General features: G+C 51.2%; 2 protein-coding genes and 1 long non-coding RNA gene across 4 annotated transcripts in view; 2 read left to right on the forward strand and 1 right to left on the reverse strand.

Moving 5' to 3' along the window:
• Nucleotides 1-1,727, reverse strand: part of SART3 (spliceosome associated factor 3, U4/U6 recycling protein) — a 41,864-nt gene extending 40,137 nt beyond the window's left edge. The window contains exon 1 of one of the 2 annotated variants that reach the window (XM_025267449.2): nucleotides 230-1,727. In XM_025267449.2, the coding sequence (XP_025123234.2) occupies nucleotides 230-541 (312 nt within the window). In that variant the 5' untranslated portion in view covers nucleotides 542-1,727. The remainder of the gene's footprint in view (nucleotides 1-229) is intronic. The other variant, XM_006045037.3, reaches the window with a different exon arrangement.
• Nucleotides 1,728-1,885: 158 nt separating this feature from the next.
• Nucleotides 1,886-8,034, forward strand: ISCU (iron-sulfur cluster assembly enzyme). Its single transcript, XM_006045034.3, has 5 exons — nucleotides 1,886-2,047; nucleotides 3,508-3,621; nucleotides 4,424-4,534; nucleotides 5,967-6,045; nucleotides 7,480-8,034. Exons 1-5 carry the CDS (start codon nucleotides 1,934-1,936, stop codon nucleotides 7,563-7,565), a joined length of 504 nt encoding a protein of 167 aa, XP_006045096.2. The 5' UTR covers nucleotides 1,886-1,933; the 3' UTR covers nucleotides 7,566-8,034.
• A 711-nt stretch (nucleotides 8,035-8,745) lies between these two features.
• Nucleotides 8,746-11,463, forward strand: LOC123329907. Its single transcript, XR_006545489.1, has 2 exons — nucleotides 8,746-10,028; nucleotides 11,149-11,463. It is a non-coding gene; the product is annotated as an uncharacterized LOC123329907 (long non-coding RNA).
• Nucleotides 11,464-14,439: the final 2,976 nt, after the last annotated feature.

The following is a 14,439-nucleotide window of genomic DNA, read 5'->3' on the forward strand; positions in this document are numbered from 1 at the left end:
AAAACGGGAAATACAGCAATTCCCTCGCCGGGTTCTGGCGAGGGTTCAATAGGATAACGCTTGCGAAGCACCTGGCGAGCAGTAAGCGCTCCGAGAACCGGAGACGCGCTGGGAAACTGAGGTTTGGAGGCCTTGGCGCTTTTTATTACCTCCGAGGACCGAGGAGGTGGGCTGGGGGCTGGGAACCCGAGGGAGAGAGCCCGCCGCCCCCGCCCACGCCCGCGCCCACCTGCTCCTCCAGCCGCTCTATCTCCAGCTGGTTCTTCTCCTCTTCGTCGTACCCCCACTCGTACTCCCCGGGGGAGCTCTCGGCCGAGGAAGCCATGGCGTACTCCTCATCTCCATCGCTCTCACTCACGCCTTCCTCCTGCTGGTCCCACTCTGGCCCCATGGTCTTGTACGTCGCGGCGGCCACGGCCCGCGATAACACCTTCCGCCTCGCCCGAGCCGCCTTAGCCTCATCCTCCTCTCCCTCGGCCTCGGGCCCGGCCTTGGGCTCAGCCTCCGCTTCAGAAGCCGATGCTGCGGCCGCCGTCGCCATCTTGGACTTCCAGAGACTCCCGGGTCCTCACTGGGCCGCCAAAGACCCGCAGTAGTAGGCGCTGCCCGCTGCACGCGCCTGGTCAAAATCACGCTCGTCTGCCACCTGAAGAGAAACTATGCGCCTCGGATGACATGGAAATCTCGAAATACACGAGATTCATGTTATTTTATATACTTTCAGTAGCTCTTGTTCGGAAAAGAAAGCTCACCAACAGGGCATGCATTCCGGCACAACGTCGGACAACAGTTGGGTCCTTAGGCAGGAAGTGGAAGCCATAGAGGCAGCCACGGAGTGAGCGTGATGGTTGTAGTTAAGGGTTTGGCGCCATCTTGAGAAGGTCAAAAATGATTCTTGGAATAAATACCTTACCACCTAGTCTGACATGGCGCGTGATTCAGTCTCCCCAGCAACTGAGCCTCAAACGCGCGGAAAAGTCTTAAGTCCTCAGGGAAGGATCGATTGCACCATTCATGAGAATAACTCATTTCCCAGAGATTCCTTTTTATTTAATGCCTGGCGCCTAGCACTTAAATACACGTGTGAGTTTTGATTTTATAGGATCATATTCTGCAAACCAGTATCAATAAATTACATTAATAAACATTTACTTAGAATCTCTTCATTGCTATATCTTGTGATTTAATCTGTGCCACTTTGCTTTTTAATAGAGACATAAACATATATACTTTTTAAAATCAGAGCAAAGTATTCTTTCCTTTAGTTAAGCTTCTCACTTTAGAGGTAGAAAAGCCTTGGTGGGTCTATTTATTGCCTTGCTCCCTCATTAGCGAGCTTAATCGTATCGTTTTGGGTTGTTTTCCCAAAGCACCCTAAGTAGATACTCAACACAAGATTTGCTCAATGCATGAAGAACTGTCCTTGAATTAGTACAAAAAAGATCGAGGTTTACAAAGACGCTATCTTTCGCCTAGGAGCACACAGCCAGTTAGGAGCAGAAACGAGATTCTAACTCAGGACTGATCAAGTCAGAATCCCAACTGGGCCCCTCTGGGCAACCTAGGGCAAGTTACTAAACCGTTCTGATCCTCAAATTCCTAAGCTGCAAAATAGAGCCAAGAAGGGTGGACTGATTGATCCTCTGCGCCGAATTAGGAGGGGGGACTTTGTGAACGCAAAGCTGGGTCCCAATTTCCAGCTCAAGGGTCCTCAAGATTCAGAACCCAGCTCGGTGGACCAGCCCTCGAGCGATTTCAAACCTTTAGGCTCCGCGCCCCGGGAACAAAACGGGGACACGTGAACGCAGCGGGAGGGCGCAGGCGCAAGGTCGCCCGGACGTTAGAGGGTGCGCGCTCCCAGCTGGGAGCCGACTCGGGCACGCGCCCCTCCCCTCGGCCGCGCGCTCCACCTGCGCAGGCGCAAGCCCGCAAGATGGCGGCGGCTGGATCAGGCCATCTGAGGCGGGCGGCGTCGGCCCTGCTGCTCCGCACCCCGCGCCTGCCCGCCCGGGAGCTCTCAGCTCCCGCTCGGCTCTATCACAAGAAGGTAAGAGCGGCCGGGGGGTCCGCACCGGGCGGGACGGGGCGGGAGTGCGACGATTACCCAGAGGACTTAGGGGTCCTAGCGGAGGCCCAGCCTAGTGGCCGTCCCGGCTCTGCGCGGCCCTGGAACCCCGACTGCAGCCCAGGGCCCTGGCCGCCCCCAGCCCTGGATGGAGGGGCCTTCCTCTCAAGATGCCGCCTCGAATGACTCCCTCGCTGCGCTGGGGCAGCTAACCGCGCCTGAAACAAGAAGGACAGCTCCACTAGCCTAGCGGCAGCTGCCCTCAATCTACAACATCCATCCAGCCTTTAAACCTCCCGACTGCCCGGGAAGCAGGGTCCTGCTCTGTCCGGGCTAGCCGGACACACAGCGGCCGAGTGACCTTGGGCAAGTCACTGACCCGCGCTCGTCAGATGGGGTCTGGGCAGCGCCCCCGTACGCGAGACCATTGCCTGCGGAGTCCTGGGCAGGACGCTTGGCACAGGGAGGCCACTGAGAATTGATGTTACTGTTGCAGGAGCTCAGAGCCTCCGAGTGGACATGGACGTGTAACCAACAGTCGTCACGTTTTTGTGTTTGTTTTGGTTTGGGGGTGGTGGGATGCTGTGAGTTAAGAGGTTGGGTAGTCGGCAGCCACATGAGACGTCTCACTCGGGAACCGGTTAACTAAAAAAAGAATGCGGTAAATCAACCCCGGGGCAGAAAGTCCAGATTGGATATTATCTTACAGATCCTTGGACTTGGAAGTCAAAATCCGTAGTCGGATAGGTCGGGGGAAGGGGACTGGAAGCTCGGAATACTTAACGACTAACTGGGAAACAAACGCAAGGTTTTTAAAGCCTCGCGTGTGCCAGTTTGAATAGATGTCTACTCTGTTCTGGCTTCCACGCGTTTGCGCACAGACCTCACTCCCCGTGGACCCAGGGCTGTGTGTTGTTGACAGTACACGCGGAATGACCTGGCGCGCGCAGCCTTTCCGCCACCAGGGCGCGCTGCGGCACCGCAGATTTCAGGGCCCCGAAATACAGTCATGGTTACTATTTATCAGCGCACACAGATGGCCGTATTCCATAGCCTTGTTAGTCCCTTAACAATCTCCTTGAGGCTTCTGGAAAGTCCTTCCCTTTCTGGACCATACATACGTATAGGTTTTTGAATAGTAATCATTCTATTGAGAATGGATTTTCTTCCGAAATTATAAAAGTGCTGTTTGAGCCCAACTCGGTGACTTGGGTGGTTAGAGGTCAAGTAATTATTTGTGGTTCAAAACCCCACAGAATTAAGACATGATTTTGCTGATTTTTCTCCAGGATCCCCATATCTCTTAAATCCTGCCCAAGTGAAATTTGGTATTAGGTGATGGCCTGCCAGGTCCAGCTTGCTGACTTGAAGGAGCTTGATCAAAGTCGGGGAGATGAACAGCAAAAAAGAGTGACTGTGATTTCTCTTCACCCTCATTTCAGGTTGTTGATCATTATGAAAATCCCCGAAACGTGGGGTCCCTTGACAAGACATCTAAAAATGTTGGGACTGGATTGGTGGGGGCTCCAGCGTGTGGTGATGTCATGAAATTACAGGTACCCCTGGTTTCCATCTTTACTGGTGGTAACGGTGACCCCTTTGCTTGTACAGTGCTCTGTATTTGAAAGAGCATTTACACGTCCAGCATTGCCTCTGGTCCCCATCTTGATTCCTGTGAGGTGGGATAAGTCAGTGTTACAAATGATTCCAGCAGGGGCTGAATCCTAGTCCTCCTGGTTAAACTGTGCTGACCCCTTCTGACAGAATAAACAGATCTCACGTTCATACTCACTGTATCAGTTAGCAATCCCCAGAGGGATAGGAAATGCAATAAATCAAACTCTGCCTGCCCCCATGTTGGAAGCGCCTGGCACTCTGGTACCATAGCTTTCTCCACATCTCCTTCGTCACTGTGGTGGGAAGCTGGCCAGATGGCTTCATGCCTATCTTGGAAAACAGAAACAAGGCAGGAGGGAACGCACTACATGCGGTTTGACGTCAAAGGAAAAAGCACTAACCGGTGGCCTTTACTGCCAACTCTCAAAGTGTTTAAAGATGCACACTGGCCCAGCAGCGGGGAAGCCAGAAGTCAGGCTTGGGAGTGGGAGGAGACTGGGCAGGAGGCATACTTTTTGGCTGATCTTTGCCAGCAAGGCCCATATAATTCTGTATAGTTGTTCCTGCTTGCAGCTTTTCATTGCTGAACTCTCTGAAACAGAGGGGCCTCCGTAATCAATGCCCAAACTTTTAAGTATGGAAAGCAGGACCAAAGCTCTTAGGAGGTGCCCTGTGGGCCTCCCTGAGTGCCAGGTTATGCAGGCAGCGCCAGAAGCCTGCTAACTCCTGCCTCTTTTCTAGATTCAGGTGGATGAAAAGGGGAAGATCGTGGACGCCAGGTTTAAAACATTTGGCTGTGGCTCTGCCATCGCCTCCAGCTCGTTGGCCACCGAATGGGTAAAGGGGAAGACGGTAAGGCTCCTGAAAACTAGAACCTGCCTCTTGGTTAAGGGAAGGGTTTAAACAAACAAACACTATAATTTTTTTCTAAATATTCCAAGGATTTTCTTTTTAATTTTGCTTACCCAGATTTTTATCAAATTCTTCTCCACATTGGGAATTATGGATAATCTTAACTGTTTTTTTAGTTTGGGGTTTTCTGTTGTTGTTGACCATTTTTATTTGTTTGGGGGTTTTGGTGGTATTTTAACTAAATCAAAAAAAGGTCCCCACCTACCCCTTGAACACAACAGAAGTGGAGAGAAATCTTTGGCTTTCTCCAAGGTCACAGATGTTACCATTTCTTAGAAGTCTAAGTCTGCCCGGGGGTGGGTATACCATGGTTTGTTTTGTTTATTTCTTCCCATCTGGTTTGAGGAAGGATTGCAGGTGGCTTACAAGGATTCATGAGATAACAGACTAGCCTTTCGAAAGTCCCGTCCTCGTTAAAACCTCTCAGTAAAGCCAGACTGTAGGTGCTCGTCCTTGCAGCCCCAACAGCCCGAGTTTAGCAAGCTGAGTCACGGAGGCCTGTGCCAGGCAGCTCTGCAGCCAGGCCGCCTGCCAGGCCACGTGCCACCAGCCCCCTGTGACTCAGGGCCTCGTGGCCAGCAGGCTCCTCAGAGCCAGGAAGCAAAGACCTAGCTTGTGCCGGCCGATCTGTCCGGAACGATCCTCAGGGGAGGAGGGCATGAGGAGACAGGACACCTCAGAAAGTGGGGAGAGGGCCTTTCTCTGACCTTGAGAACCTCCCATCTGAGTTTGCAGGAACAGAACTTGAAGCTTAATTCAGTAGAGTTAGCGGACTTGGGAGACTGGGGGACAGGCTGGGAAAATGCTTTCCTTAAGGCAGCAGGTCCTCTTCCACAGAGGCCTGCCTCCTGCTCTGCCCTCGGCTTGAGACAAACTCCAGGCATCCTTTCAGTCCACCTGGAGGTGAAAAGTCCTCCTACAGGCAGGGGATGAGCCCCAAGGTCTCCTCCCAGGAGCTGTCTATGCTGCTGGCCCTGGCCCCGCCCACCTCCCTGACACCATCCAGCTCATAGAATCGATGGACATCAGAGAAGCTCATAGTCACACAACCAACGCAGGAAATCACTGCCTTTCAGCAAACAGGCTCGAGGGGACTTCCTGGTGGTCAAGCGGTCAAGACTCGGTGCTTCCACTATAGAGAACGCAGGTTCAATCCCTGATTGGGAACTATGCTCCCTCGTGCCATTTGGCCAAGAAAAAAAAAAGGCTGGAGTTCCTGGCCTCAAGCAGATCCCTCTGAGACTCCCCAGGCTCTGCTACTGGCTGAGACAGTGTCTCTGCAGGCTGGGCTCCCCCAGCTCAGCAATGTTTGCTCTTCGGACCCACCAGACAGAGCATCACTAAAACTGCCCATCTGTCCTGTCTGCCTCAGGTGGAGGAAGCCTTGACCATCAAAAACACGGACATCGCCAAGGAGCTGTGCCTCCCGCCTGTGAAACTGCACTGCTCCAGTACGTGTCGCCTCCAGCATGCCAACAGGCTTGGACTGGGGGTGGGGGTGGTATTGGGGGTTTTCCGTAATGGTATCCACGTGCATTTGGACAGGGGAATGGTGAGTCCTTTGGGGTCGTGGAATCCACCTTTATAACCTCTGAGGGTTAGAGCTCGGGTTGTCTTCACAGCCTCCAGAAGGTCGGGGCCCCAGGCGGGTGCTGTGGGTTGGGCATCACGCTGAGCTGGTCGCAACCTCACTTCTGACCTTTCAGAATATCCTCCAGTCATGTCATCACCTCCCCCTCACAGAGCAGCAAATGAGGGCTCAGGTTCAAGCCGCCCAGCCTCACAGCTCCTCAGGGAAGGGCCAGAGTCTAAAGCCCAGACTTTGATTCCGAATCTGTGCTGTTCCCACCCCACCGTGGTGAAGTTGGCACCAGTGAAGGAGAAAATGCGACTTCTACCATAATCCCGTCTGCCGTGCATTTTATCGCTTCCTTTCCAGAGGCCGTTACTCTCAGGGTCTGCATCTGTGTATATGGGATGACTCAGCCCAGCTGTGCAGTAGCCCCCTCTTCACTGTCCTGAGAGAAAGCCCAGATGCCGAAGGCTTTTACTTGGCTTTCCCATTCAGTCTAAAGCCTTAAAAATCTCACCCTTCTAGTGGAAGGAGGGAATGAGACACAGTAGCCTTAACTAAGTGATGGAGGTTTACTGACCAAATTAGTTAAAAATCAGCAGAGAGCCAGGCCTCCTGCCAGGGCAGGACTCACAGGGCAAGACGTGCGTGCCGGGGCCGGGACGGAGGTCTGCTGAGACCCGAGTTCTTTCCACTTGAGCTGGAGTCTCAAATACCCAAGAATAAAGGCCGTAGCTTATAAACATTTTCATGTGGTTGCAGAGAAACCCCTGCCTTTTCATCAGGCCTTCATGGGCGCTGGAACTTGAGCCAGCGCTCTCAGCCGTCACTCCAGCTCTCTCAATGTTTGTTTCCCCCAAAGCCTCCCTTTTAATACCAACTCCAAAATAAAAGCTGCTGAACTTGGGATCACTAGAGTGAGCTGGCAAATGCCATCCCACCCCTAGACTGACGCGACCCAAGTTATGCCAGCCACAATCACCGACATCCACCGTGCTTTCCCAACTTCCATGTGAGCAGCTGAGAACTAACATCTGTTGTGTCGTTCCCCACCCACCCCTCCCCCAGTGCTCCAGACACTTTACGTATACAGCCCTCACCCTATCCCGGCGAGAGGCTGAGTAACGTAGAATCCCAGGTTTGTGCCCCCAGTCTGTCCCCAGAGCCGCCCCAAGGGAGTGGCTCAGGAAATGGCAGCTTGCTCCTGACCCTGCACCCTGGCGAGGTGACTGTCAAGCCCGTCCCAGCACCACTGTCTCGGCTCTTAAATATGTAGAAACTTACAGGCTGTGTTTTGTTCCGTTACCTGCAGTGCTGGCTGAAGATGCCATCAAGGCCGCCCTGGCTGATTACAAACTGAAACAAGAACCCAAAACAGGAGAGGCCGAGAAGAAGTGAGTCCCTGGTGATGGATGCCTCAAAGGGCCCACAGGCTGCCAGCATTCCCAGCCACGCAGTCACATGGGTGTTCAGAAGCCCTCGCACTACAATAAAAGCGCTCTGAGATCGCACAACCTTTGCTGCTCACGTTGCGAGTCTAACTCAAGCAAAATACACAGCCTAGTTGTTCTGAACCCTGGGGTTTCCTGCAGCTCACTTTCATCGCCTTAACCTCGTGTGTGTCTATACCTCGCGTGTGTCTATTTCGATTTGTGTGTATGACCCCAAAACTGAAATCAGTAGCGAAGTCTCAGGTTTGGGTAGTCGTGAAGTGCACAATATCTAATTCTACCTGAATCTTTTGGGGGAAGATTACCAGTAGAAAGCCTTGGTAAGATTATTTGGTAGGACCAAATAACGTACAAGTATTGTACATAAAACAGATTTTGCATCTATATAATAAATAAAGGAATGTTGTAAGACAGTGTCTCTCTGGTAAGCCTTGTCGCTGGGGCCCCTCCCTCCCTTCACAGGACTGCCTTCAGCCCCACGGGGTTCGTTCGCAGATGCTGGATGGGGTGACGACCGAGGCTCCTCTCCAAGCAAGCTGGGTGGCAAAGACCACGCATGGCGGTCTTCACAAAGCCAATGTCCGTAATGCCTTCTGAAACAAGGGGGAGGAGAAAGGACATGGCCATCACTCTTCATTGTTCTTTACAAAACAACAGGTTGACAACTCAAAGTGACTCCAAGAGATTCTTTTGTAACTTCCCTGGTTTCTGAAATCTGAGAAACTCTGGCTTGGACTCTACCCTAAAGCTATGGACCGAAAACAGATAGAGGCCTGAGGAATGAGCTTTAAATATCAGTTTCTAGGCCCAGGTTCTGCTCCAGGTCTGGCCAGGCAGTTCCAATATCTGACTTTTTTTTTTAACTTTGTATTTAATGGAGTATAGCCAATTAACTGGAGAAGGCAATGGCATCCCACTCCAGTACTCCTGCCTGGAAAATCCCATGGATGGTGGAGCCTGGTAGGCTGCAGTCCATGGGGTCGCTAAGAGTTGGACACCACTGAGCAACTTCCCTTTCACTTTTCACTTCATTTATTGGAGAAGGAAATGGCAACCCACTCCAGTACTCTTGCCTGGAGAATCCCAGGGTCGGGGGAGCCTGGTGGGCTTCCATCTATGGGGTTGCATAGAGTCAGACACGACTGAAACGACTTAGCAGCTTAGCAGCAGCCAATTAACAATGTGATAGCTTCAGGTGGACAGCAGAGGCCCTCAGCCATATAAATATATGTATCCATTCTCCCCCACGCCCCTCTCCTGTCCAGGTTGCCACACAACGTTGAGCAGAGTTCCCTGTGCTGTACAGCAGGCCCTCATTGGTTATCCAATTTAATGTGTACATGTGTACATGTCCATCCCAAACTCCTTACTTGTCCCTTTCCCCATCCTTCCCCCTACCAGCAGCCATAAGTTTGTTCCAATACCTGACTCTTGAGAATCTCATGGGTGGTTTTGTGTGGAGGCAATGAACCAAGCCATCAGGAAGAAACCTCTTCAGTCCACACTGCACAGCTGTGATACTTAAGTAGTTCATTCTGAACAGTCTGTATGTGTACAGTGATCTAAAGTTTTAAAACATCCACCTCTGACTCGGGGACAAATAACAGGCACCTCATCTCTGCCTATCCCATCTGCCCCCAGGGTAGACAGGCGGTGGGTGGGGGGTCATGCAGAGATGCCCTCGGTCACACAGCAGCTCAAAGCCCCACTAAAGGAGAAAAAATGGTCTAGTGAAAACATGACCTCAAAATGCCAGCTAAGACTCAGATCTCCAACTTCAAAAGTAAGATGTCCTGACGTTCAGGCATAGGCTGACTCTGTCTTCTCTTAAATATACCTCCTTTGTTTAAAAAAAAAAAAATGAAATGAAACTCCTCTGGGTTCTGGGGAAGGGCATGGAACTTCAAAGGCCCTTCCCCCGCACCCGGTGGGGAAGGCCACAGAGCAAGGCCTTCATCAGAACCTCAAATTAGAGCAGCCGGGTGGAACCATGTCACGTTGTCCCATGTGGCATGTTCTATGGTTTAATTCATGGTCCCTCTAGACTGCACTTGTCTCTTCATTATATGTGGCCACCCTGCAATTCCCCACCACTGTTGTTTGTGACTTTTTTAAAACGAGACATTTTTGTCCCAGTTACACCCTTTGAGAGCCGAGCCTAAATTCTACACATCAGAAGCTGTTCGTAAACAGCCACGGCGATAGCCCAAACCTCAAAATATGTGGTCATGTAGCTGAAAGAAGAACATTTGGGTTGAACTTCCATGAGAAATTGTCCTTGGCCCAGACACAGCTAGTCTGAACCACAAGGGGGCACCATGTCCCCGTGGGTGAACTCAAGTCTAGAGATCTTGACATCCCAAGAATCTTCGCGTCTCCACGTAAACTCTTCCACAGGAGATCCCAACGTGTAAGTGACAAGCTCCGTGTACTCCTGCGTCGGGCCAGGCCCTCACATTTGTAATCCTTCCATCCTCAGGACAGCCCTCTGGGGCGGACATTGTTTCAAACAAGCAAACTGGCCAGGGAGGTCAGCTACTCCCAGGCCACAAGGTGGGGCGTGGGCTGGGCGACCTCAGAGGCCATGATTCTCCTGCCCTGCTTGCTCCCCGCAGAACTCGACACCACCAGAGGCTCCCCTATGCCTTGAGCATCAGCAGGAGGTGACCCCCAACACAAAGTGAGCCCTAATCCATTCATTTGGCCAACTTGCCGCCAAGCACTGTGCCTGGCCCCAGCCGTGCCTCAGTCATCCGGGAGCCCAATTTAACCCCAACATCTGATTAAATCTGATGCTTTGCGGGTAGGGCCTGGGCACAGACGTTTTCCCAAAGCTCCCTGGGAGTTTCGCAGAATGCAGCCCTGAGAGAGAGCCACTGTGGAGTGCTCTGCACTTTGCCAAGCAGTTTGCTGAAATCATTTCCGTGGAGGCTGACGCTCCTATGAGAAGGGGTCCCTTTCCAACTTTCTCTCTGCCCCTCCCACCTCATGCATCTGCCTTGGTCTGGGACTCTATCATCTCTCTCCTGGCCTCCCCACAGGCCTCCCTGCCTCCAGCCTCACTGCTGGAATCCAGTCCCCACTCTGACCCTGTCCCTCCTCTTGAAACCTGTCCCTGGCTCCCTATCGCCCTTCAAACACATCCAAACTTCCTACTACACCAATCCATCTCTTTGCTCCGGGCCCACCAAACCTTCCTTTCAGCCCTGTGCTGCTCCCCCGACTAGGAAGGCCCCAGCCAGGCACCCTCCCTTAACTTCCACTCAGCCTGGGAGCCTCATCTCAGACACTGCCTCCGCAGGGAAGCCGATCCCAACTCCCCCAGGCTGAGCTAGGCACCATCGCTGCTCCCAGAGCGCCTGCCCTTCCCTCATCCTTCCCTGATCCTTCCCTGGTCCCATGCATATTACGGATGGTTTTTGTACTCTGCTCTTGCCTTGTCTTTCTGTATCATTACTCAGAAACTTGAGTCTTTTTTAAAGAATTTTTTTCATATTTAAATAGGTAATATACTTTTTTTTTAAATTCAGGACTTTCCTGTGAATCCAATGGTTAAGAATCCGCCTGCTAAAGCAGGGGACATCTGTTCAATCCCCCGTCTGGGAAAATCCTACATGCCGTGGGGCAACCAAGCCCGAGCTCTAGAGCCCATGAGCCACACAACTACTGAGCCTGAGCACTCCAGAGCCTGTGCTCCGCACCAAGAGGAGCCACTGCGATGAGAAGCCCTACACCACGGCTGGAGAGCGGCCCAGCTCCCTGCGGCTGGAGAGCGGCCAGCGCAGCAGAGAAGAAACAAATAAAAATGTAAAAAATAATAATAATAAATATAATTAATTCAAACAGCCTGAAAAGGAACAGAACAATATATAAGCTTCCTTACCACCCCTACGAATTCCCCAGTCTCCCTCCTCATAGGCAATCTCTGGTATTTGTTTCTTAGCTGTCTTTCCAGAAATTTCCAAAGCATATCCACATAAACATGTGGATATGCTACCACATGTTTATGTGGTATACTACACATACTTCTGTATCTTTCTATTTTCCTCTTAACCATATTTCTCCATTTCAATTCCTGTAGACTGACCTCATTAACAGCTACCCAGCATTCCGTGTAGGACGGTTCATAATTTAGCCTTCTATTGATGACAGTAATATCAATTTATGGCTTTCCCGAAAGTGAAAGAGGAGAGTGAAAAGGTTGGCTTAAAGCTCAACATTGAGAAAACCAAGATCATGGCATCTGGTCCCATCACTTCATGGGAAATAGATGGGGAAACAGTGGAAACAGTGTCAGACTTTATTTTTGGGGGCTCCAAAATCACTGCAGATGGTGACTGCAGCCATGAAATTAAAAGACGCTTACTCCTTGGAAGGAAAGTTATGACCAACCTAGATAGCATATTAAAAAGCAGAGACATTATTTTGCCAACAAAGGTCCATCTAGTCAAGGCTATGGTTTTTCCAGTGGTCATGTATGGATGTGAGAGTTGGACTATAAAGAAAGCTGAGCACTGAAGGATTGATGCTTTTGAACTGTGGTGTTGGAGAAGACTCTTGAGAGTCCCTTGGACTGCAAGGAGAGCGAACCAGTCCATTCTGAAGGAGATCAGTCCTGGGTGTTCATTGGAAGGACTGATGCTGAAGCTGAAACTCCAATACTTTGGCCACCTCATGCGAAGAGCTGACTCATTTGAAAAGACCCTGATGCTGGGAAAGATTTAGGGCAGGAGGAGAAGGGGACGACAAAGGGTGAGATGGTTGGATGGCATCACCGACTGGATGGACATAAGTTTGTGTAGACTCCGGCAGTTGGTGATGGACAGGGAGGCCTGGCGTGCTGCGGTTCATGGGGTCGCAAAGAGTCAGACACGACTAAGAGACTAAACTGAACTGGTGGCTTAGTGGTAAAGAATCCCCCTGCCAATGCGGGAGATGCAGGAGATGGAAGTTCAATCCTTGTGTCGGGAAGATCCCCTGGAGAAGAAAATGGCAACCCGCTCCAGTAGAAATCCCATGGACAGAGGAGCCTGGCGGGCTACGGGCCATGGGGTTGCAAAGAGTCTAACACAACTTAGCAACCAAACAACAAATGTCAATCATGGGACCCAGCCTCTGGCCCAGCTCTTGTCTTACTAGGGGCTTCATGAACGCTTATTTAGTGAACAGATAGAGAGAGGAAGGGTGTGTGAGTGGATGGACGGGTAGATGGAAGGGATGGGTGGAGGGTGTGTGAGTGGATAGATAGATGGGTGGATGGATGAAGGACAGATGGAGAAACAGAGGCTCAGAAAGCTGAAATGACTTTCCTCAGATAGCACAGTGAGGAAGTGGTAGGTTAGAGCTCCAGCTGTGGTCCTCTGCCCACCTCCCACCCCCTTCAAAGCACCACACCATGGCTATGACCACATCTATAGTCTAACCTTTCCTAGATGTTGTTCCTGGATTCCAGCCACTTGGGACCACATCAAAATGCACTTTTACAACTTCCCATTAAGCACTGTCCTGCCAAAACTGGCTATCTGTATCATGGAGTCTTCTTAAAAAGCCAAGCAATGAGAGGTGATCAAGGCCCCTTGAACTTGAGACAAGAAGAGAGCAGACTCTGTGTCCATCTTCGTGATAGGACAGAAGATTTCCGGGTCCCACTGAATCTTGGCAGAGTTAGGGGGACCCTGCGGATGAGCTCCAGCCCCAACCAGAAGATGGATGTGAGTACCTCTCTCATTGGTGGATTTGTGGCCTGTCTGCTTGCTTCCTCCATCCCTCAAGATGACATCAGCTAAGCCCTCAAGGAGGGCTCCCCAGAGAAGACCTTCTCCACCCAGGGAGCAGCAGCAGGACAGAGCAGAGTAAGCTCAGAGCCTTGGAGTCAGAAACAGTGGGTTCAAATGCTGCCTAGCCCTGTGTGACCCTGAACAAGAGACCTCAACCATCCCAAGTCTCCATTCATTCATCTGCAAAATGGGATGACAGTGTGAACTACCTGGTCTGGTTGACGTGACCATTAAATGAGATGAAGCATGTGAAGCGCGTGGCATATAATGCTCATTGTTGTTACGGTCGCACAGCTCTTTAGCCCCAGAGACACACCCGGCACAGTTAGTGGGTGTTTTATATAGATGAGCTCATTTACTCTGTGCAGAAATCTTAAAATTCTATGATCATCCCATTTTACAGATGAAGAAACTAGAAGGTAAAGGCATGTGTCCAAGGTCACATAGCCAGGACGTGGCCGCAGCGGGGCTCCAGCCCGAGATCTCAGCCCATGACTGGCCTATTCTCTCTTACAGCCGTTATTATTCCTGTTAACATCGGTCTCATTACCATGACTCGTAGCAACGGTTACTATTACGACCATTGTTACTATCACTGCTGTTATTACAATTTTTAAATACTATAAGGAATTCCCTGCGATTCAGTGGTTAGGACTCAGCACTTTCACTGCCGGGGCCCAGGTTTGATCCCTGGTCAGGGTATTATGATCCCGCAAGCCATGGCAAAAAAACTAGAGTGACATGAAATAAAAATTAATAAAGTAAAATAAAATACTATAGCTTCAGGCTTCCAACCTACGGTCCTTGGGATGAGCCCTCACAGCACGGCCTCCAAAGTGGCACAAGTTGTAGTCTGCCTGCCCCTGTGCAGGGAACACACAGACGTGACTTCTGTCCCACGTGGCTTGACAGGCAAGCTCACGCCACTGTACTTGGTCAGCCACAGAGCACAGCTACTCCCAAGGCCCGGCCTCAAATACCACCAGCACCCTCCCTGCCCAGCTATCTTTAGAAATGTCCTGTTGGGCACTCCAGCCTGTGGCC

The sequence above is a fragment of the Bubalus bubalis genome, chromosome 17 (assembly GCF_019923935.1).
Source record: "Bubalus bubalis isolate 160015118507 breed Murrah chromosome 17, NDDB_SH_1, whole genome shotgun sequence".
Classification (NCBI taxonomy): domain Eukaryota; kingdom Metazoa; phylum Chordata; class Mammalia; order Artiodactyla; family Bovidae; genus Bubalus; species Bubalus bubalis.

Coding starts and splice junctions, on each gene's coding strand:
- ISCU (XM_006045034.3), top strand. CDS start 1,934: ATGGCGGCGGCTGGATCAGGCCATCTGAGGCGGGCGGCGTCGGCCCTG. Junction 3,622..4,423: donor GTGATGTCATGAAATTACAG/GTACCCCTGGTT, acceptor CCTCTTTTCTAG/ATTCAGGTGGATGAAAAGGG. Junction 4,535..5,966: donor AATGGGTAAAGGGGAAGACG/GTAAGGCTCCTG, acceptor TGTCTGCCTCAG/GTGGAGGAAGCCTTGACCAT.